Source organism: Hippocampus comes, unplaced genomic scaffold (assembly GCF_001891065.2).
Source record: "Hippocampus comes isolate QL1 unplaced genomic scaffold, H_comes_QL1_v1.1 scaffold93, whole genome shotgun sequence".
Classification (NCBI taxonomy): Eukaryota; Metazoa; Chordata; class Actinopteri; order Syngnathiformes; family Syngnathidae; genus Hippocampus; species Hippocampus comes.
Window position 1 is genome coordinate 816,657 of NW_017805481.1, and position 22,131 is coordinate 838,787.

At 44.8% G+C, this 22,131-nt stretch overlaps 2 protein-coding genes across 5 annotated transcripts in view; both read left to right on the plus strand.

Moving 5' to 3' along the window:
- Positions 1 to 5,665, plus strand: part of tyk2 (tyrosine kinase 2) — a 15,121-nt gene extending 9,456 nt beyond the window's left edge. The window contains exons 15-25 of the mRNA XM_019875726.1: positions 708 to 835; positions 1,003 to 1,138; positions 2,096 to 2,247; positions 2,335 to 2,485; positions 2,559 to 2,650; positions 2,728 to 2,917; positions 3,043 to 3,161; positions 4,314 to 4,486; positions 4,877 to 4,994; positions 5,097 to 5,207; positions 5,282 to 5,665. Of these exons, the coding sequence (XP_019731285.1) occupies positions 708 to 835; positions 1,003 to 1,138; positions 2,096 to 2,247; positions 2,335 to 2,485; positions 2,559 to 2,650; positions 2,728 to 2,917; positions 3,043 to 3,161; positions 4,314 to 4,486; positions 4,877 to 4,994; positions 5,097 to 5,207; positions 5,282 to 5,434 (1,523 nt within the window). The 3' untranslated portion in view covers positions 5,435 to 5,665. The remainder of the gene's footprint in view (positions 1 to 707; positions 836 to 1,002; positions 1,139 to 2,095; positions 2,248 to 2,334; positions 2,486 to 2,558; positions 2,651 to 2,727; positions 2,918 to 3,042; positions 3,162 to 4,313; positions 4,487 to 4,876; positions 4,995 to 5,096; positions 5,208 to 5,281) is intronic.
- A 1,499-nt stretch (positions 5,666 to 7,164) lies between these two features.
- On the plus strand, positions 7,165 to 16,025 carry raver1 (ribonucleoprotein, PTB-binding 1). Of its 4 annotated transcripts, none has more exons than XM_019875800.1 (14): positions 7,165 to 7,575; positions 8,502 to 8,568; positions 8,727 to 9,196; positions 10,214 to 10,405; positions 10,587 to 10,707; positions 10,774 to 10,874; positions 12,320 to 12,401; positions 12,515 to 12,693; positions 13,151 to 13,232; positions 13,326 to 13,462; positions 13,574 to 13,684; positions 13,793 to 13,915; positions 14,112 to 14,177; positions 14,773 to 16,025. In XM_019875800.1, exons 1-14 carry the CDS (start codon positions 7,198 to 7,200, stop codon positions 14,917 to 14,919), a joined length of 2,256 nt encoding a protein of 751 aa, XP_019731359.1. In that variant the 5' UTR covers positions 7,165 to 7,197; the 3' UTR covers positions 14,920 to 16,025. The 4 variants fall into 4 exon arrangements, with proteins under 4 accessions (XP_019731359.1, XP_019731360.1, XP_019731361.1 ...); XM_019875801.1 differs by having other exon boundaries at positions 12,323 to 12,401; XM_019875802.1 differs by having other exon boundaries at positions 7,166 to 7,575; positions 13,613 to 13,684.
- Positions 16,026 to 22,131: the final 6,106 nt, after the last annotated feature.

Sequence of the window (22,131 nt, forward strand, 5' to 3'; positions counted from 1 at the left end):
GCACCACTCCCGGCCTGAAAAAAATGCAAAACGGATCGGATCACTTCCAGACAGTCGCGCGATGTAGACAGATGTACAGATAGACAGATGGACCAGTTAACATGGACCAACAATCTCACCAGTGTTGAAGGATAACCACGGTTGCCTTTTTTGCAATACATGCGTTCCTGTCTTCCGTCTTTGAATTATTGCAAGTGCGAACTGAGCAAAACAAAATCTTTACTGTACGGGAGAAACCGTACTACCATTCAGCCCCGTAACATTCTTTCCATAGGGGAAACTTTGGTCGCTCTGCGGGACGGGATAAAATTATCCGATCGGAATAAAATTTTGCACACATCCTTGTGTCATAGTATCGACAAGATTTCCGACCCGGCCCGACGAATCCGACAAACTTTTCCAAAATGGACCACCCTACTGTGTATGTAATATGTGGAGGGGATTAAACATTTATATGGTTTCTCCAAATTCATAACGGCCCTCCAAGGGAAACCGTAACTACAATGTGGCCCGTGACAAAAAACGAGTTTGACACCGCTGCTTTTCACCCTTACGGAGAAAAAATAAATAAATAAAATGATTAACACAGAGGCAAAGCAAAGCACTCGGTTCATCCTACGATGCTCATATTGATCTTCTCGTAGGTCTGATCAATAGAGGTTGATGTGGGAGCAATTAAAGTGAAGCTCTTGCGCCTTCCTTTGCAGACATCATGGTGGAGGAGTTTGTGGAATTTGGGCCTTTGGACGTTTTCCTTTGCAGAGAAAAAGCCAAATTGACGCCTCGCTGGAAATTTATCGTGGCCAAACAACTTGCCAATGCCCTGAATTACCTCGTAAGTTGCACTTGCTTTGTACGCTTTCGACTTGCCGAAGTCAATATCTGTCACTTTAACCCTTTCGGGGACAGCGGTTACTACAGTGGATAGCTTCTCGCTTCCAGTGTGCATACATGACATATCTTGACCGGTACCTAACCCCAATGAGATCTGCATTCTTGTAGGCGACAAAAGGCGTCACCCACGGAAACGTTTGCGGCAGGAACGTCCTGGTGGCGAGGCGAGGTCTGGAGCAAGGCACGTCTCCTTTAGTCAAGCTGAGCGACCCGGGCATTGCCGTCAATATCCTGTGCCAGGAAGGTCAGTACCATAGCTCACGACAGGGTGATTGAAATCTATTTCAAAATGTTCTGATTTGAAATCATTTTAAAGCGTACTACAATCTACGAGTGTGAATTGAAATAGGCAAACGGGAAGAGGATAAACCATATGATCTGCAACGGATATGATGTCATGGCGCTATAGTATGTGCAAGGAGCTTATTACAAATCTCACTTATAGATATTCGTTACTGCCGGCTCTGTCCCGAATAAACTTGTAAATTAAGTTTTAAAAAATGTGTACTGCCGCATTAATACCGTATTGGCCCGAATATAAGACGACCCTGATTATAAGACGACCCCCTCTTTTTCAAGACTCAAGTTTGAAAAAAGACTTTTTGAACACCAAATTAATTTTTATACAGAAAATAATTACAGTACATCTGAAACCAATGATTATAACAATATATTTGAGAGAAAAAGCATGTTATTTTGCCTCATTCAAATCTAAAGTGCAATCACATTCGTAAATGAATGGCTTCTGGTTTTTGAAATGTAAATTACATCATAACTTCTCCTCAGCTGCTGGTTAACCTGGCAGATCTGCGACCGACTTTTCTCCAGATTGTCACTACGTTTCTCCATTTTCTGTCATCTCTTCTATTATTTTCTTCTCTTTTCCTTCTTACCACTATTTTTTATTTTTATTTTTCGTGCTACCGCTATTTTTATTCTTCGTGGCAGGGGTTCACTTTGGCCTGGGGAGTCAAGTTCAGCATTCGCTTCAATGATATCTGGCGCCATCTAGCGTCGTGAATGGGTATAACGTCTAGACCCCGAATATAAGACGACCTCCACTTTTTCAGTCTATTTCAATGCAAAAAACACCGTCTTATATTTGGGCCAATACGGTAAATCAAATGATCAATAAATACAGCAAAAGTCTCATATCTCAAATCCCAATAAGTGCTTGTATGTCATCGCCCTCTTGCCCCAGAGCGACTCGAGCGTATTCCCTGGATCGCTCCCGAGTGCGTTTACAGCAAGGCGCCCGTCGGCATCGGCGCCGACCAGTGGAGCTTCGGCGTCACGCTGCTGGAAATCTGCAACGACGGCCATCTCCCCATGAGCGACGCCACGCTGCCGGAGGTCGGCCCTCCGCCCCCCGAGCTGTCACGCTACAGGATATCGTGTCTGCTACGAATCGAATCACCTCCATCCGTCTCCTTTCCATAGAAAGAGCGCTTCTATCAGCAAAAGGGCAAGTTGTTGGAGCCGTCCTCCCGGGACCTGGCCGTCTTCATCAACAAGTGTCTCTCCTACGAGCCCTTGGAAAGGCCTCACTTCTGCTCGTTGCTCAGAGATCTTATTGACATCATGATAAAAAGTGCGGCGCCGAAGATTTTCAACTTGACATGACGACGAGTCTTGGCGTTTCATGTGTCTTATCTTCTGCTCAGATCCCGATATATCCCCCAGCGAAACACTTCCTCAGGCTCACTCCACCGTCTTTCTCAAGCGGCACCTGAAAAAGAAGAACATCCTCGGAAAGGTGACTTCATCTCCGAATGACTTTTTTGCTCCCATCGGCGTCGCTGAAACTAATGGCTCATGTCGTCCCGCCTTTAGGGTAATTTTGGAATGGTGACACTGTACATGTACGACCCCGCCAACGACGGCACGGGGGAGCTCGTGGCCGTCAAGTCTTTGAAACAAGAGAACGGTCCTTTGCCCAAATACTGGCTGAAGGAGATTGAGACCCTCAAGTTCTTCGATCACACCAACATCGTCAAGTACAAAGGATGCTGCACTGAAATGGGTGAATCCTCAGCTGTCTGATGCTAATCGGATTCCGAATAGAAACAGATTTGAAATGAAATGAATAGAAACAGCTCCAGAAACTTGGACATTCCTAAACACAAGATTTCTGAACTTCTCTTACAGGAGGACAAGTGGTGCAGCTCATAATGGAGTTCCTTCCGTTTGGCAGCCTGGAAAAATACCTTCAAAAACAAGAGAAAAGTACATCCCAGTGCCTGCTGTTTGCTCAGCAGATCTGCCAGGTGAGCTGTTTACTTCGTTTTGGCTGCGCGGCCTCGTTCAGGATGTTTGTGGCTGTCATGCCTGTTGTGTGGAAGTGAGCATTTCATTTTGAGCACAAGATGCCAGAGTTCCGTGCGTTAAAGAAGAAAGTTCAGTGTCGTTTAAATGGATTCACGATGACCTCTTAGCTCTTTCAATGTCAGCCATATAAAAAAAAAAAACAATTGAGTGCCAACCCATCTCGAGCACTCTGAGTGATCTTCCAAGGCTTACAGAATATTGTTTAGTGACTACGTAAAAACAGAAACTATCAAATGTAAAATGTGAGTCTTTTTAATTGCGAAAAATGTGACTCTTTTTAATCGCAAAAAAAACAGTTTGTGCCATTTTTTAGCAATCAACACTAGTAAATGGGTTGGTTTCACCCAAATCAACTCTTTTGCACCAAATTATGTAGAAAACAAGTGATTTGTTAAAAGATGTGTTTTGCACAACAGTGACTTTTATACTAATTATTTTGCTTTTTTTCCCCCCTCAAACATATGGACAGTTGTTTTCTTCAATAAAATACCAACAAAATCAACGAAAATGGGCAACATAATGTATATACAAATATTCACCAGTGTAACAGTTTTACATTCGACAAACTGTACTATTCGCATGCTATTTAGGAGTAGCAATATTTAGGAGTGTGTGAGTGTATTGTGCCATGCATGTGTGTATGTATATAATGTGGTCATTTCTATTTTCACACGAAAATAATTTCTGTCATCTTTTACTTCTTTTGCGACACTCTTTTTAGCAGGTTTAGCATGACAAAACACTTTCCAGAGGTCTGCCATGTTAACAGCTCCAAGCATTATTTTTATACAGGGTGATCTCATTCAAAAGAGACTCAATGTTGCCATCGGCTGGCCATAGTTCTTTTTTTCTTTTAAACTTTCCCATTTTAAAGATCAAACCAGAATTGGCCAACACTTTCCGGCCATTCCCACGAAAAATTCGTTGATGGCAACTGACATTGAACGCACTCCTCTTTAGGGTTCCCGTTGACAGCATTTCACATCAACGGCGCTCACAGGGTCAAAGAAAATCTCTTTTGCCCTTGGGTTATTTGGTCTGTAATATACTGTCTGACAAGTCACCATATTTCATCTCATGTGTTTTCCTAGGGGATGGAATACTTGCACTCAAAGCGGTACATCCATCGGGATCTCGCTGCACGTAACATCTTAGTGAAAAACGACAGTTTGGTGAAGATCGCCGACTTTGGCCTGTCCAAATATATCCCTGAGAATGACACCTATTACCGTGTGTCGGAAGACGGTGACAGTCCAGTGTTCTGGTGAGTTTGTAACACACACACACACACACACACACACACACACACACACACACACACACACACACACACACACACACACAAAATCACCATTATGGCAGTTATTTAATACTTTGTGGTATATCCTTTACAGGTATGCCCTTGAGTGCCTGAAACTGAACAAATTTTCATTTCGCTCCGATGTTTGGTCCTTTGGCGTGACGCTGTATGAGATCCTGACCCGTTGCGACCCGAGCCAAAGTCCCTGAGAATGACACCTATTACCGTGTGTCGGAAGACGGTGACAGTCCAGTGTTCTGGTGAGTTTGTAACACACACACACACACACACACACACACACACAAAATCACCATTATGGCAGTTATTTAATACTTTGTGGTATATCCTTTACAGGTATGCCCTTGAGTGCCTGAAACTGAACAAATTTTCATTTCGCTCCGATGTTTGGTCCTTTGGCGTGACGCTGTATGAGATCCTGACCCGTTGCGACCCGAGCCAAAGCCCGCCAGTGGTAATGCCGTCTTTGGCCTCCTGGTGCCAGCGCTAAAAAAAAAAAAAAACGCAAATTTGCACGTGCCTCCAATTTAAACGCACCATGTCCTCCGTTTTGTAGAAGTTTGGCAAGATGGCGGGGTTATCCCCCAGAGAGATGAACGTAAATGTGCTCATCAGCTTGTTGGAGCGGTGGCAGCGCTTGCCTTGTCCCGCAGACTGCCCGTCTGAGGTAACAAATATCATGACATCTATTTTAGAGCTCTAACGGGTGTTGATAATACTCTCTTTATTTCCCGAGAACAGCTGAGGAGTCTGACCCTGCAGTGCTGGGATCAAGATCCTGCAGAAAGGCCATCGTTTCATTCCCTCTTTGAGCAGCTGGAAGCCATTCGCTCACAACCAAGTGTTGACTTTTTTCGATCTGGACTTCAATCTACTTGCTTGAGTACCACTTAGGAATACTTTTACAAATGGCAGCTTACTCCAATTGTGGTATTCAGATTCAGATTCAGAAAACTTTATTTATCCCCGTGGGGCAATTAGAGTTGTGTGTCATTATGATGAACAAGGAACATCAGGAAGGAAAAGGTCCATAGACCGAAATACTGTCAACTTGCAAGTATTGGTTGTTGAATTGTTGTACATTTTACAGGGTTGTAACATTTTGCATTTCATTGTTTTTTTTTTTTTTTTTTAAACAAACCATTAAATAATTTACGGGTTTAACAAATATGGCGCTGTAGTTGGCAGCCGTCTGCGAAGAGCTCTGCTTTTTTGTTGTTTTTGTCTTTTCATTTGTCAGAGGGTGTTTCTTGCCCTTTGTAGACTGTTTTCAGCATTTTGTACATGACGTTTGTCGCAGGAAGAATTTGCGCTTGATGGTTGCGCCTTCTCGGAAGCACGTGTGTACCAGCACTGATTTTGATGGAGATGAATGTCTGTGCTATTTGACCGTTGCTGTTTGACAGCGTTTTTTGCGTATGCAATTGGCAGCATTTTTCACAGCCCCGTTTTGTTCAGCGGAGATGTCGGTGCTGTTGGACAGTCTGCGTTGGTGCGGCTGGATGGATGGCTCCTGTAGCTGAAGATGAGGGGAGAGGAATGTTGGCGTGAAGCGCGGATGCGTATTTGGACCTGAGAGTCAGCGCTTGGAGTTGAAGTAGACTCACATGGGACAGGAGAAGTGAACCAATCTTTTTTCTTGTGAATGGAAGCTACGGCTTCTCGTTTACTTTCAAACTTAGCTTGTGGCAGACGTGTGCACGTTTAGAGCACGAGGTCTCTGATCCACTGGTGAAAGGACACTTTGAATCTCTGCTCTTTCATCAATAACTGCTTCAAACAACAAGGTGTATGCTGGACTATGGTTATGATTTCATGGCTGTCCATGTCTAATGTATTGTGTTATATTAGCATATTTTTTTATTGACTATATAACTGTTCTGTAAAGCGCTTTGTTACAGCTGCAGCTGTTGTGAAAGTGCTATATAAATAAATAAACATGTAATGTATTGGGGTTTCCCTTTTTTTCACCATTGCATAATGCAATGCACATTCACAATTGTTGGCACCAGCAATATCTTTGGGATAATTTGGACCCAGCTTCTACAGTCAAATGTTTCCAGAAGTGTCCCTGAGGACGTCCGCCTCTTATCAGCAGTTCTGAAATTATATGAAAGTGGCTTTGAGGAGCTTTCTTGTTTGTTTAAGTCCCTGTGTGGTGTGGTGGAGTACACAAGGGGACGTGCTCATTTTTTTTTGCATCATAAGGCTACTTCTCCCTTTTCAACAAGCTGGAAATTTACACAAAGCGAAATGGTGCAGACAACCTTGAAATGAAAATTCCCCTTAATACCGGCAGTGCAAATGTAGGTATACACTTGTAAGAGTTATGAGGAGGTTTTTGTTTAATTAGCATTGAATAATTTATTGACATTTTTCAGCACACACCTGACACACTCGTTAAACAGTGAGCCTTATAAAAAGGACTACCAAATATATATTTTCGTTAAACACGGAAATAATATAAATCAGGTAAATGAATAAAAACATTGGTCAGAACTTTAAAAGATATATTTTTTTTAAGTACGATTTTCACTTTGGGTCTTTCCGGTTTGCGCAGTTCACAAACACCCGTAACCCCACCTAATGACGTCACGTAGCCCTCGTCCAATCAGAGACGGCGATTGACCCATGTGTGTATTGTTTAAACTGCTCAAATGCGACTGGCTTTTCCAGCACAACCAAAACTTCCAACAAGTCGAGCGATGGCGGCCATCGTGTCTGTGAGTACAAACGCCAAAGAAGAAAGCACAGACGCAGCGCTCGGCTTCGTCGCCCGTCCGCTCCACGAAAAGTACGACCACGCTGCACCCACCGATCGCGAAAAGTGGAGGCTCGGAGAGCGCCGGCATTCGGAGCTCGAAGCCGGCGAAGAGGTCCCGACAGTGGGACGCGAGGGTCAGCGGAGGGCCGACGAAGACTTAACAACGCTGAGCCCCCAAGAGATTCAGAGCCGCCTGGAGAGAACTCGGCGGGAGTTTTACAACCGCAGGAAGATTATCATCAAAAATCTGCCGTGTGACGTCAGCAATCAGGCAAGGATGAAAACTTTTAGTGATTGAAGTGACAGGGGTTGTTTGGAGAGTCAGTGTTAACCTAGCTGTGCCACGCTACTCTTGTTAGCCTTCTGGCCAATGAACATAAGGTAGTTTATTAATGTTAATTTGCACCCTTTTGCCCATATTGAACCGCCCCTCTTAAACCAGCCACACTTTACAGTACGAATTAAGTAAATGGTTGTACATTATACTTGTAGTAATGCGTTCGTGTTTAACTTAATGAACGCCCAGCCGGACTGATAACTGTCAAGTGTGGTTTGAGCCGTCAGGCCTCGCCAGTGTACACGCCGGGAATTTAATTTCATTAAACAACGGTCCCTGTCACGGTTATGGATTAGTAACACCCAACGTATACATTTATATTATTTTTACGTTGGCCCAGTGTCAAATTTTAACCACACCATTCGGTCTGATAAAACTTAGGATGCCATATTGTGCTATTCTCCCTCCTCCCCCTGTTTTGGAACGTGCGTGACTCGTGGGGAGCAGTGGGGCCTGCGGGTGATACCATTGTTCGGGAAAAGGGGGGTGTTAGTAGTTGGTGGGGTTTCGAGATGCGAGTTGCGTTCAAACAAAAGGTGGAAGGCGTGCGGACAAAACGCTTCAGAAATTGCTCGACAGCATCGCCGTTCGGTTGTGAATGGACAAACGCAACGTCGAACAATTTTCTCCTCCCAACAGAGTCTGCCATTGTCCTCGGTAGACCCCGTCGCCCCTTCCCAGCAACCTACTTTATCCCCACGGATCACGATCTGAAAATAAAGAATTAAATTAAGACGGCCAGCGTCTTACACCAGAATGTAGATTTATTTATGGGGGTATTTGCATTTTTTTAAATTTTCATTAGTTAATGTATTTATTAATATTTCTTTTGTTTATTTATTTTGCTCTTTCTATTCCAGGAGGTTCATGATCTGCTGGCCAACTATGACCTGAAGTACTGCTTCGTAGACAAATATAAGGGCACAGGTTGGTCATCTGTGTACTTCAAAATTAAATAAATAAAATCTGCACGTGAAAGTTTAGAACATCCGAATGAATATATTGTAAAGCCATATTGCGCTCCCCAAGTTCAATATTAGCTTTGTAGCTCGACTAACATTTTCATCATCTCCCTCGCCCGACAGCCTTTGTGACGCTGCTCAACGGCGAGCAGGCGCAAAGTGCCATCAAGGAGTTCCACCAGCATGCTCTCCGCGATCGGGACATCTCCGTGCAGCTGCAGCCCACCGACGCCCTGCTTTGTATCGCCAACCTGCCGCGCTCCTTTACTCAGCAGCAGTTCGAGGAGCTGGTGCGCCCCTTCGGTAACCTGGAGCGCTGCTTCTTGGTGTACCGGGCATCCAGCGGCCACTCCAAGGGCTACGGCTTTGTGGAGTACATGAAGAAGGACTCGGCGGCCCGGGCTAAGTCGGAGCTGCTCGGGAAGCAGCTGGGCTCGCGCATGCTTTACGTGCACTGGACCGAGGTGGGCTCGCTCACATACCCGCTGCTGCACTCTAAGTGTCTCTGTGTGGACCGGCTGCCTCAGAGTGCCGTGACCCCCCAAGACCTCCGCAACGCGCTGGCTGATGCCCACCCACCGGTTTTCTGTCAGGTCAGACTTGCCGCACATTGATGCAGTGATGCAACATTAGAATGTTTGGAACCCCCTACCACTCCACGGTGACTGACAAGTATTTGGACAGTGATATTTATGCGCTTGAGTAGATTTGACAGCTGGCGTGTTGTGGTGTAGTTTATCTCATGAACTGCCACTTCTCCAAAATATTTTCTCCCCCAATCCTTCGGATACAGTCCGGCTTTCCCGTTCTTGAACGTTACCATTCGTTCAGAAATGCCAGTTAAAGTAAAACTGCGGTTCATAGTCACACAAGTGATGGATTCTATCACCGTTCAGTATTTCTAGGCTGCCATAGAAGTTAAACATTCCAGAAATGTGTTGCATCATATGGCATTGTTGTTCATTTGTGCCAACTCATTCGCTATTCGGGGTAATGGCGCCACTTGCTGCTTTGGAATGCCCTTGATTGGCAGCTAAATGTTTAAATGTTTTTTTTCACATGGAAAGACCAAAAAAAGTGTACATTTGACCTAATGGAAGAGGATGTTGTGTGGTGGCCGAGAGAGGGGGGCGGGAGGAGTCCATGTGTATCTCTCACTGCCAATCACCTTTAGCTCAGATTGCTTGTGGCCGTTGCTGGTTTCCATGGTGATGACCCCCTGACACCCCCAGGTGGTGTCATTCAGCAGACGTTTCTGGAATGGCAGAGTATATCTCTTTTGAGCACGCGTGGTCGCTCATTTTCTGGTGTCTTTTTAGTGTTCATTCTACAAATTGAGATTAAAAAAAAATGGTGGAATGGGGGTCATTGTAGTTTTAATTTTCACAATTGTAACTACTGTGGTACTCGTGTATTCATGCACTGATCTCTTGTGGTACGACGGCAGTGTTTCATTGTGTGTGTGTGACAAAGCTGAACAAAGGCAAGGCTGGCTTACTCGCCTTTTTTTTTTTTTTTTTTTTTTTTTAAACAAGCACATATTCAAGGGGGAGTGGTTGCTTGTAGATTTTGTTTTGAAATGACCTGTGCCTCCACCTCTCCCCTCGTAGTTGGCTCAGGGACAAGATGGAAGTTTCCGGCGCTTCGCCGTGTTGGAGTTTGCCACGGCTGAGATGGCCGAGGAAGCTCAGCAGCTGTCAGATGGCCGTTTGCTGGGCGGCACGCACATCAGAGCGTCCTTCTGTGCCCCCGGTCCACCCGGCCGGAGCATGCTCGCCGCTTTGATCGCAGCCCAGACCATGGTAAGTGCACCAGACCCACTTTTTGACACAGTGTAGCCTCGAAAGTTGGCTGCAGTCAGTGCATAGGGAATCCCGGTTGACCTCCACTTCGTTCAGAACTTATTTTTCAAAACTTTGTTTTATCTAGACAAAGATTTCGTTGTTTATGTGAGCACGATCTAATGATCCAACCCCCTCACAGTCTGTGAACAGGGGCAAGGGTCTCCTTCCGGATCCCACCGCCATGCAGATCCTCTCGGGTCTCAACAACCCGGCCGCCCTCCAGATGCTGCTCAACCCTTTGTCGCAGAGCCACAAACAAGGTGACGAACGCTTCCTCCGACTTTTATCTCCGTTTGCACCGCCACGCCTGACGTCCCGCTGCACAGGTCTCCTCGGGGCGGCCCCCTCCATGCCGCTGCTGGCCAACCCGGCCCTCCCTGCCATGCTGCTCCAGTTGCTGCTCCAAAATCAGGCGAAAGCCCAGCAGGTGCCAACAGCCTTTTTTTTTTTTTTTCCCCTCTCATCCCGACTTCTCGACCCTTAAGCACTCAGACGGTTTTGATTCATCCTTACAACACACTCATTCCCTCCTCTCCTTCCCACTTTTCCTTCAGCAAGCCTTTTTGGGAAATCCTCTTCTTTGGGCTCAGGTGCTGTACGGTCACAAAGGCCCTCTAGTACCCTGTGTGAGTGCTAATGGTGTTTGTGGCTGACCGTGTGAAGTGCTTTCTTCCCATTCACACCCCCAAAACACCTTCCCGTAACAAACTTGGAACATGTGCTCACCCGCTGCTTCATTAGGTACGCCTGCTGCGTCTAATGAGATCAAAAACAAGCGCGATGAAAGATGAGAATGCTGATTTTTCGAGAGAAGTTCGTGTCACGTGCGTCTGATTGAGGCGTTTAGCTTATTTAGCTTCACAACAAATCCATCGGTGCAATTGCAAATGCTTCTCAAGCTTTACGGAGCGCTTTCACAACAGCCGCAGCTGTACACGCCATGTAAAATAATAATAATAAAACCATGAAAAATAATAATAATAAAACAACCTTTACAAAAAAAAGGCTTCTCAATTTAAAATAAACTACGGCTCCCTTCACATTGGCACTTTGCATCCCGGTGGTGTCGCGTTTTTTATTCCCTCATGTTGCACATGTTGATAGAAGCTGTTGTAGATGAGAGAGGTGCGGAAGTCTCCATTGATCGGCATGAGAGAGCTGGGAGTCGTAGATGTCGCTATTACAGCATGCATTAGATCGCTCACGTTTGCTACAAAAGCAAACGGGCAACCGTAGTATTGTAACAGCCGAAGGTTTGTTTGTTTGTTTGTAACACGCATACAGAAAAAAAAAATTGTGGAGCAAATTTGCCATGAAAAGCATTAAGATAAGAAAAAAGCCTTTATTTGTCTCACAATGGAGAAATTCCCAACAATGGTAATTAATTATTATTATTATATTAAATTTATTATTATTAAATTTTGAATTTGATTATTCATATTTTAAATGGAATTTAATAATTAAATTATTACATTAGACAAATATAATATCTTAAATATCATTATTAATAGAGCTTTCTATATTTCCATTAAGCACAAACACATTCGCTTACTGTCTGAATGAGCAAAGATCTTGTCACGGTATTATTTTCCAGGTTTGGCAATTTAGCTGGTGTACCTAAAGTTGACTGGGGAGTGCATTTGAATCATACCTTGATGGTATGGATTTTTAATTGACTCGTCGCGATACAATCGGTATAAAGTGCTACAAGCTAACAAAATGGCGGTGAGTGCTGTACAGGATGGACTGGTTCCGTGTGTTTTTTTTTTTTTTTTTTGCGTGGTGTGTGAGTTTTGAGTGCTTTTACCACAGCTGGACAGCGTGTGACCTTCCCTTGCCACTCAGGCTCTGCTCTTTCTCTCCTCTGCCCAGCAGGCAGGACTCCTGCCCGAGACTCCTCTGGCCCCACTGCCCGTCCAGCAGGGAATCCATCTGCTGGGAGATCTGCCTCAAGGTCCGACACAGCCCCCAATGTCACCCCCCCCACCACCCCCGCATGGATTAATTTCTAAAATGAAAAGGTCTGTTTTTGTTTTGTATTTTTCTTCCCCGTACTATAACACACAGGTGGTGTCGTCTCAGGTCTGGACCCCCTACCCGCATTGAAGCAGGCGCCTCTGAGCCGAGCGATGGCAAGGGATCAGGAGTCCCCCGGCTTCCCGCAGACTCCCTCTCCCACTCTGCAGGGTCTGTCTGTGCCGCTGCTGGGCGGCATGATGGCGCCAGACGGCCTCGCGGCGCGAGCGGTGAGGCCTCACCGCCCCGGCAACCCCACGGAACTCGACGCCTCATTTGGCCGTTTAATCTTCTGTCATCTCCCTCTCGTGTCGACGCTCAACCACCCGATGCGCAATTTGAAATGGCCTCTGTTAAAAATAGAACATTTTCCAATGTAATACTTTTGAGTCTATATTCGATGCATCAGTTCTGTGAAGAGTCCAATGGTTAATTCTAAAACACAGCGACGGTGCCAGAAATGGATTCCTTTCACGTACAGCCAAGCTCCACAAAATCGACAATTCTCTTTGAAATAATAGCAGCTACAAAACAAAACAACGTGTTAATTAGGATTCAGGAATCTTAGTGTCTTCGCATTAACCCATTCACTCCCAAAGACGTTTTTAAACGTCTTTTCAGACTTGGTCTAGAATTGGCTGGTACTGAATGAGTTGTTAATTGGAGTTCATCTCCCCCCCACACCAGGTCTCCATGCTGGGAGACCCAACCAAAGATGTGACACCTCCCCAGACTTCCTTTCTCCCCGCCAACAATGCGTTTCCCTCAGGTGAGTCGAGCCCGTCTGTCCAAACGTTCCTCTCAAAAGAGTCTCGGTGTCTGATGGCCGCCTCCCTCCACATTGGCTCGCGGTCCTCCCCAGGAGCCAACTGCAGACCTCACCCATACAGGAAGAGACCCACGCTAAGTAATGTGTCCAACCAACACCTCGCCATGCACCCCAGCTACAATCTGCGCTACCAGGACTCTTACAATGCAGAATATCCTCCTCTTCACCGAGTAAGCGCAGTACAAAATGGGGTGTATATACCGTCACTTCCAATTCAAAACGTTGCGCTTGTCGCTTGCGTTTGACATCCTCCATGTTGGATCTTTTCTGCAACCGTTTAGTCATTAGCCGAGTTCTTCAACATGGTGTTTTGTGGTCAGGAGCAGCTGCAGCACTTGTACGAGGAGCAAGAGAATCACCACATGGGTGACTCGACATGCTTCGGACAGCAGGTAGATTTCCCCCCCACCCCCTTCCTGAATTATCTGATGAGATGAAATTTATGGCACCGTGGCCGAAGTGTGACAAACGACGCCACCTTTTTTTTCTGGTTTGGACAGCTCTCTCATCCGTCAGACTTGAACCAGCCCCACTTCACTTTGCCGCCCAGCCCGCCCCCGTCCTCGTATTTCAGCTCGGACGCCTCCGCTAATGGCTGCCTGCCTCCCAGCCAGCTTAACAGGGTGAGTCTCGAGCCGATGTCACTTTTTATTTCTTTATTTTTTTTAAAGCCTTCTCTTTAATGTAGCGCTATTGATTTTCATGTGTGCGTGCGGAGGGAGGCTGTAGCAAAGAAAAAGGCCAATGTTCAATCACCACTACAGAAGATTGTGTACTAAAGCACGCCCAGTCAAAGTATTTTTCCCCCCCCCCCCCCAGGCCGTGGGGATGCCTCCTGTGAGCCACACCTCTGGCTACCCTCCAGGACTTGTCAACACAATGAAGGTAACCCCCTTTTTATATCATGAGAAGTATAGAAGAGCACAGACCCATGCAACACCTAAAAATAATAATAATAAATCATGATTGAAAAGTGTTTGACTTGGAAATTAGGACACCCTACCAGTAGGGATCACAAGTGTGTTTGCTCCAGACAAGGTGGTACTTGGAGAGCTAATTTACAATTTAATAACTCCCCGCTTCAAGAAGTTTTAAACTCGTATACCTGCAACAATAATGAGAGTTTGAAAGTTGATTTTTTTGTGACAGTGGCAGAAGTTTGGGACTGAATTGTTTACTTTAAGCAAATCTTACACACGGGGAAAATTCCCATGATTCAACGTTTTAAACCGGGTCACGCCAACGCTTCAAACGTGTCTAGCACCAAAGAAATGGCTACGTCAGGGATATTTTTCCACCTTTGCCACTTGAACCAAACCCAGAGAAGGTAAGAAATTGCTGACATGGCATCACCCCCCCCCCCCCCCCCCCCCCCCCCCCCCTTACTGGATGGAGTAAAGGATACCGGCATCCAGCCCCCTCCAAATTCATTTTTTTCATGCCAGGAACTCAGTTTCCCTTCAACGCCTCCCCATTTTAGACCCCCATCGGGAGCCACAAGCGCGTCTTCTCCCGCCTCATCCCGTCTCCGGAGCCGAGCCCCGAGGGCGGCTATGTGGGCCAGCATTCCCAAGGTCTGGGCGGCCATTACGCGGACTCCTACCTGAAGCGCAAGCGCATCTTCTAAAAGGGAAAACAACACAAAATGGCGCCAGGATGTGACGAGATCAACACTGACTGGAGGTCCTTCCAATTATCTCCTGTTGAAATTATAATTTCCCCCCGCCCCCACTCCTTTTTTGTGTTTGTGTACATATAATTTTAGTGTGTTGATTTTTTTTTTTTTTTTTTTAATTTTGTTTTTTAAAATAGCGCTTTACATTTCTTGTTGGTGGTAGTTTATGATGTTTACCAGCAGGGACCTTACAAAGTTAAGCTAATCAAGTCATTTGTTTTGTTTTTGTTTTTTTTTTTTTTTTTCCTCCTTGTTTGGCGTGTAAGCAGATAGTTTGGCCGGTATTTTGATGATGTCACTGAAGTCCGAAACTGATGTCTTCCACACTATTCAGATAAAGGGATGCCTTCGTTGTGAACATAAACCACCCAACTCTTGTCTTTTCCTTTCAATGCCCCCACCTGTCTTATGGTGTGTCCACCCCCCCCCCTCTCCTTTGCACTCCACCCAACACGGCTGCCTTGACAGAACTGTAGAGAAAAAAAAAGTATTCCTGAGCTTGTTTCATGTCGTTTACTTGTCCTTTGATTGGCACCTGCGGAGTTGTCTTGTCCCCCACTTTTCACGAGTTGAATGCATTCGGAGCGCACTAGTCACGCTGCTTGTTTTTTCGTTTGACAGGTTTTAAGCGTTTAAGTCCTCTGGCAGTCCAAACAATTCACCATATTTTTTTTTTTTGAGTGCGTTTTTTTAAAAATTTTTTTTTTTTTACGTATTTTACTTTAAGTGAACAGTTTGATTCTGAAGAACCCATTACCTCCTTGCAAGAAGACGACTGACTATCCTGAGCCTTGACACCGCCACCACCTCTGTCTTTTTATTTGCTGTGTAAATAGTTTTCATTCCTTTCTCTCTTTTCCCGAAATGTTTATGTTCCACAGCCAGAATGTCTTCTGGTCCGGTGCTTCTGAATGATATTTGCAGCTTGTTGTTAAAAGACCGAGAGACACGGTCCAAAAACTCGATTGACTTGATTGTAACTGCTGTCTCTCTTCCATGGTCACCTTTGTAATTTTTGTGTGAGAGAAAGAGAGAAAGTAAATGTTATTTAAACTCAATCTGCTGTCACTTCATTTTTGGGGGAATGGGGGGGGCGGTATTTATAATATGGAACAATTGCTACTTTTCAAGTAATCGCATCCGACTGTTGATGGTTTACTTGAAAGGTGCTATTTAAAAAAAATCGTTATGAATCGTCGTAATAGGGACTTATTGCCATGGCAACCACACGTCCCTTTCTGTAGCGTTAACCAGTCAGCCTACCAGCTGGCTCCGTTACTGCTAATGCAGCAAGTTCGAAAGCTTTTGAAATCAAGCGTTTGAGAGACTTAGGTTAGCACCGATTGACACTCTGTAACCTTCACCCTCCACCCGTAGGGGGAGCTCTCGCGCAAAACAATTGGACGCTTTCAAGTTGACACTGCAACCCAAATGGAATGTTTTGACTCGGGTTGGCCTTTGGTGAGTTACGTTGTCCACTTTTCCAAACTGAAATCCACCGTACCGTCAACGTACTTTTCTATTAAGCGCCTAGCACGGTGTGTGTCCGTCACAAAGAGATTCTCTTTAAACGGTGACGCCATGGAGCGGAAGTGAAGCATCTGCACGGTAAACAAGTCAAGTTCTCATCGAAGCCAAACATCTGCTGCCCGAGCTGCGAGCTTTGCTTAAGGTGCCCTTGGCCCCATTCGTGTGCCACGCTTATCCCCCCCATCCTGTTATCAGGTGGCGGGAGGCCCGCGGGCGCCTCTAATGTACCCATTAGAGGCGTGTAAAAGCGTCGGGGGGTCGGCATGAATATTTAGCAGCTTGTTGTGGATGAGGGAAGAATAATTGCCCTCAACGCTTGATAACGAGCAGACTCGGAGAAAGAAAAAAAAAATGAACGGGAGGGGGTGGGCGGACGGGGTATGTCAGGGCAGTGCCTGATGACGTTTGGCTTCAATTTGAAACCGGGGGTGCCAAATGCAATGATGGGTCAAATGACATTTTATACCGACCTAAACAGTTTATACGTTCAAATAAGTCATTACAATGTGACCATATGTTCCGCCACATGTGGATACATTTGATTGTAATTTACTCAATCAGTTGTCAAAAGGTTTCATGTCTCGATGATTGTATTATACCGTCCCCAGGTGGCCAATTGTGTTGAGTAGAAGGAGCAGCACAATACCTATTGCGTTGAAGCACAAAATGTATAAAAAACAGTTTAATTCTGTACATTCTATTTGGCTTGGCCATAACAATGTTTTTTTAATGAAGTACAGTATTATAGTGTGCTACTTTTTTTCATTTAAAACTGATTACAAACTTTTTTTTCGTGGGGGTGGGAGGCTGGAACGGTCATCCCCCCCCCCCACTTCAGTCGACACATATTTTACCTCATTTTGTGAACAGGGTCACAGAACATTCAGTTTGTAATGCAAAGCTTCACTCTATTGGTATAGAAGCAATTCCAAAGTCACCTTGAAATATGTCCCCTCGAAGTCATTGGGTCAAATGAAGTTTCAGCCCGATATTCAGTAAGTGACCAGTTGACATGATTGACATCGGGAAGAAGAAGCCCTGGAGCATTGCGGCAGTGAAATGTTGAAATAAAATATGAGCTCAGAGGATGAAAGATTTGGATAAAGTTCTTCTCCAGGATGATCTTGCTATATTCACTTAAAAAAAAAAATCCATTTTACAAATACCACAGAATGATACGGCTGGTTGGTTTAGTTCCAGCCCGGCTGTCATTACGATCGCGGTGGCTCACCAGCGGCCGGCTTTATTTCTGTCGTATTTGTCATCTTGAATGCTCTCAGACCTGCAGCTCATACAGATGTGAGATTGCTTGCATACTATATTCACACCCATGCTTGAATGCTTCTGCCATTCCTGAAGACACAGTTTCTCAAAGTGTGGGGCTTTTTGTGGCCTCTTACTTTTTCATGAAGCCCCCTCATGATCTCAACATGAGTTCAACGTAACTACAGTGGTGCCTTTAATTAGTTAATTAGTTCCATGTCCACGTTCGTAATTGAAAAGTGTCTCAAATCATCTTCCCCCATTGAATATAAATGTCATTAATCAGTTGAAGCCCCTCAAAAATTGCAATGTGTTCTTTAATGAGAGAAAAAAAGATTTATAATTTTTTTTTTAACTTTATGAAAACATTCAGTAATTTTTTTTTGTCACACTTTTTCCTTCAATGCATATTGGGCTGCTCATTCTGGTCTGCGCACCTTGGTCACCTGGGAGCAGTATCTCAGCAGGAGAACAGCTGTGCTTTGCAGAGGATAAAGAATATCTGTCTGTGAGTATTATCTGTGTTGGTCCGGCAATGTTTGTTTTCAGATATCAGTTGCTTAAACACCACCACCACCACAACATGGATGCTAATTGTTAGCCTTATTTGTCCCGTTGTAGGATGGTATTAAACACAACATGCAGCCGAAAATTATCTCTGTGGCATCTTGAACGCTCTTTTTTTTCCCCAAGACTATTTGCTCATCTGCCAAACTGTTGCTTGTTGTGAAGTGAGTCACCTGCCACGCTACAACACGATCAACTTTGCTCTTGCAAGTCAAAGCCAAAAATCGGCCATTCGGCGAAAAATCCATATGGAGGGCCACTCATATCTTAAGGTACCACGGTACCGTGTGGTCCCCCAAAAGATCATTGGAATTAAAATATTGCCAAATTTTCGAGGGGAAAAAATGTGTCACAGTAACAAATGCATATTTTTGAGAAGAAAAAAGTGGGCCTTTTTTAGCTGTTTTTAATGCTTTAAAAAACTGCATCAGATTTCAGTGATGTTATTTTATGAGCTAAGAGCTTTTAATCAGGCCAAAGGTAAGTTAGCGAGGAATACATCGTTTGTTTTATTGCTGTGCCCGCCGGCGTCCTAGTCTGTACAGTCTGTGTGTACTTTTTAAAAAATGACACAGGGCAATTTATCCCAAATAATTCTGCAGACGCTAGCTAGATGTGGTGGACCTGTGGGGATCCGTGAAACCTCAGTTTGAGAACCACCTCCGCAAAATAGCAATCACTGCAAAATTATTTTTTGGTCCCTCTTCCACCCTCCAAATGGGAATGATTTATTGCAATGCTATGTGCCGGAAACAAAAAAGAAAATGCTAAAAATGTAAGCAAATGGCGTATGTGGAGCGCGCAGCTGCTGTTTATAGCAGTATTAGTCAGAGGGAAGCAGCTCACTTCCCCTCGGTGACAAACACTCCATTAAGCCGCACAGCGTGGAAGGTAGCTACCGCGCGCTCTTTCGGATCGTTGAACTCCATTTGGACCAAGTTTTAATGATGTTACTTCTTATTAGATGCCAGAAGGGCGCAAATATCCTGCTTGAATGATGTTGCATTAATTCACAAACAATAGATAAAATGGGGGGGAAATAAACTAAATTGTGACTCTCTGTATTTCTTTATTCCCTGCGAAATAGTAGTGTGCAGCCACAGCAAATACAGTTTAACGTAGCAGATTTATTCGGGGCAAGCAGAGTGCAGTAGTGGTTCGGGTCTTTGCCTCACAGTCCACATGCTTCGTTCGGATCCGCAGTCTCCACTTGGATGCAGCGCTCCGTTTCGCTGTCTCCTGGAAGTGGCAAATAAACACACAAGCTAACATTAGCATTATGTATGCTGTGCCTCAGCGAGGGATGGTGCCGTATTACAGTCCGCAGTCTCCATTTTACTGTAGTGCTCCATTTTTTTCGGGGCAGTGAGGGGCTGCCCTCAGTCTCGTCTTGAATGCAATTTGTCTCCTTGAAATGACAGAAATAAACACGCTAATGTTAGCGTACCTTGTTTGCAATGCCTAAACTGACACTGCTGCATGACACAACAGTCTTCACTTTGTAGCAGTGTTTTTTTTTTTTGTTTTTGCCGCCCTCAGTCTGTTTTGAGATCAGCCATTTAATCACAGGGTGGCTCACACTCCTGAAGTGCAATCCTAAGGGGGTCACATTCAATGGCCATGTTCGAAATGATCTTAAATCATCTTCGGTGAAACAATTTTGACCCAATTACCGCGTTACTGAAAAATTGCGTTATTGCCCAACGCATTCTTAATCGAAAGAAACAAACCAAAAGTCAAAACCACCATTTTGAATTGTGAAGAATGAAGAGATTTTTGTGTCAGCGAACAAATGAGCGCATGTAGGTAGAAGTAGACGACGAGAAAGTCGTCGAGTCGATAGCATGAGCGAGCTCGACAATGTTTTGCAGCCCTTATCGTCTTCTCTTGAGTACAGTTTTCCTCCTTTGGTGCGAGACAGAGCAATACTGTGAAACTGAACAAATACCACGCACGCACGCACCCAATTTCAACCTGCTGTCTCGCTTGTCTTTCCTCAGAGTTTGAAGGCGACAGCGTCAAAATCCAAAGCTTCCCCTCATCGTCATTTCCACTCTTTCCCTCGTAACATAACAGCCTGCTCAATATTAATCGTCTCCACTTGCGCTCCTTCCTCTTCTATCCTTAGCTGCCACTTGCCTGGCACCTGATCAGCATCCAATTACTCGATATTGTCAAAACATTCGCTCTGCGCGTGCGCGTGTGTATGTGTGTGTGCGCATGCTTGCTATTTTTGGGTGGAAGAGTTGTTTTCCCTCCCTACTTTTCTTCTTTTTCTCCACATTCACGTGGAGGAGCTCGTGTGTGTGTGTGTGTGTGTGTGTGTGTGTGTGTGTGTGTGTGTGTGTGTGTGTGTGTGTGTGTGTGTGTGTGGGACAGGCCGCCAGCATTTCGAAAGCACGTCACTTTGCCTAACTACTTAGGAGAACCTAGCATGAGAGTGCATTCATTAATAAATCAATCAATAAACGAATCAATGTCTGTAAAATCCTTAATGGTCAACGGCATGTGCCATTTTCTTGTAAATCCTCCTGTTTTAATTCAACTCTACTGCTGTCTTGATCCAAATAATCTCGGCTCCAGCGCTGTCAATTTGCATTTGTGTGTGTGTGTGTGTGTGTGTGTGTGTGTGTGTGTGTGTGTGTGTGTGTGTGTGTGTGTGCGTGCGTGTGTGCGTAATCGAGTTTCCTGGTGTCCTGTGTCCGCTAATAGTTTGCAGAGGCTGGAGGAGAAACGACCATGCGGTCACTCAAACGCTGGCCTCCCTTCTCGGGTTACTACTTTTTTGTCCCGGCGACGCCATTAGCGCAACTTTCTCGGAGCCGAGGAAGCTCTGAAAATCGAGTTTGGCGCTGTCGTCCGGGGTCCTACGGGGGATATCCTACTCCCCCGAGAGCGGGCCTCATCATGTCGATATCAGCCGTGAGCAGTGAGCACGGCAAGAAAATACTGTGGAAACTCTCAAGTCCAGCGTGCGGTCTCTCCACAGGAAATTTCTGTTACTACCTTGAAACCTTCAAATCCTTTTTTGGGGGGGCGCGGGTAAGGTGTCAAGGGGAAAATGTTAACCCTTGATTTTTAGAGTACATTTGGAGACGTGCAAAACACATTTTTAACTGCCAGTGTTAAAATAAGTTATCTGCTGGCAGTACTGAGTATTGGTAGAAAACTGTAAAAACAACTACAAAGAAAAAAACACTTCAAGGCAACAGACCGCCTTAACATTTTAAGTTGGGCAATTCATAGAAATATGTAAAGTTTTGTTTTTGTGAAAAAAAAGAACCCCCCCCAACCCAACAAAACAAAACAAAAAAGCATTTACAGAACAGTTGTCCCTTGCTCTGTTTGTGGCGCTAACATTGTTGCCATAAATCTCAGTAAATTATCGTTTTAATATTTCCAACTTAAAAATATGAGTAGTGGTTTTTACAGCGTGGTAGCAAATATTTTTTACAACAACAAAAAAAGTGATTTTCATGCCTGTGCAAATATAAACAAATGACCCACTGTTGTCAAGTGAAAATAAGTCACCTGAACTTGACACACCAGACGGTAGATTGTTAATAACAAGCCGGCTAAATTTGAATGACTAAAAAAGAAAATCACAAGAGGAGGCTAAGAATTACGAAAAATCAAGCCCTCCTCCCCGCTCTCAAGCACTGTGGGCGTGTCCACAAAACCTGCAACAACAAAAAAAAGCGCTTTAAAGCAGCCACACCAGCTGACTATTTCAAAGGCAGGTGCATTTTTAGTTGTCTTTTCCCCCTCCTTTTATTTATTTTATTTTTTTTTCGGGGGGGGGGG

Coding starts and splice junctions, on each gene's coding strand:
- raver1 (XM_019875800.1), top strand. CDS start 7,198: ATGCGACTGGCTTTTCCAGCACAACCAAAACTTCCAACAAGTCGAGCG. Junction 7,576..8,501: donor CGTGTGACGTCAGCAATCAG/GCAAGGATGAAA, acceptor TTTCTATTCCAG/GAGGTTCATGATCTGCTGGC. Junction 10,406..10,586: donor TGATCGCAGCCCAGACCATG/GTAAGTGCACCA, acceptor ACCCCCTCACAG/TCTGTGAACAGGGGCAAGGG.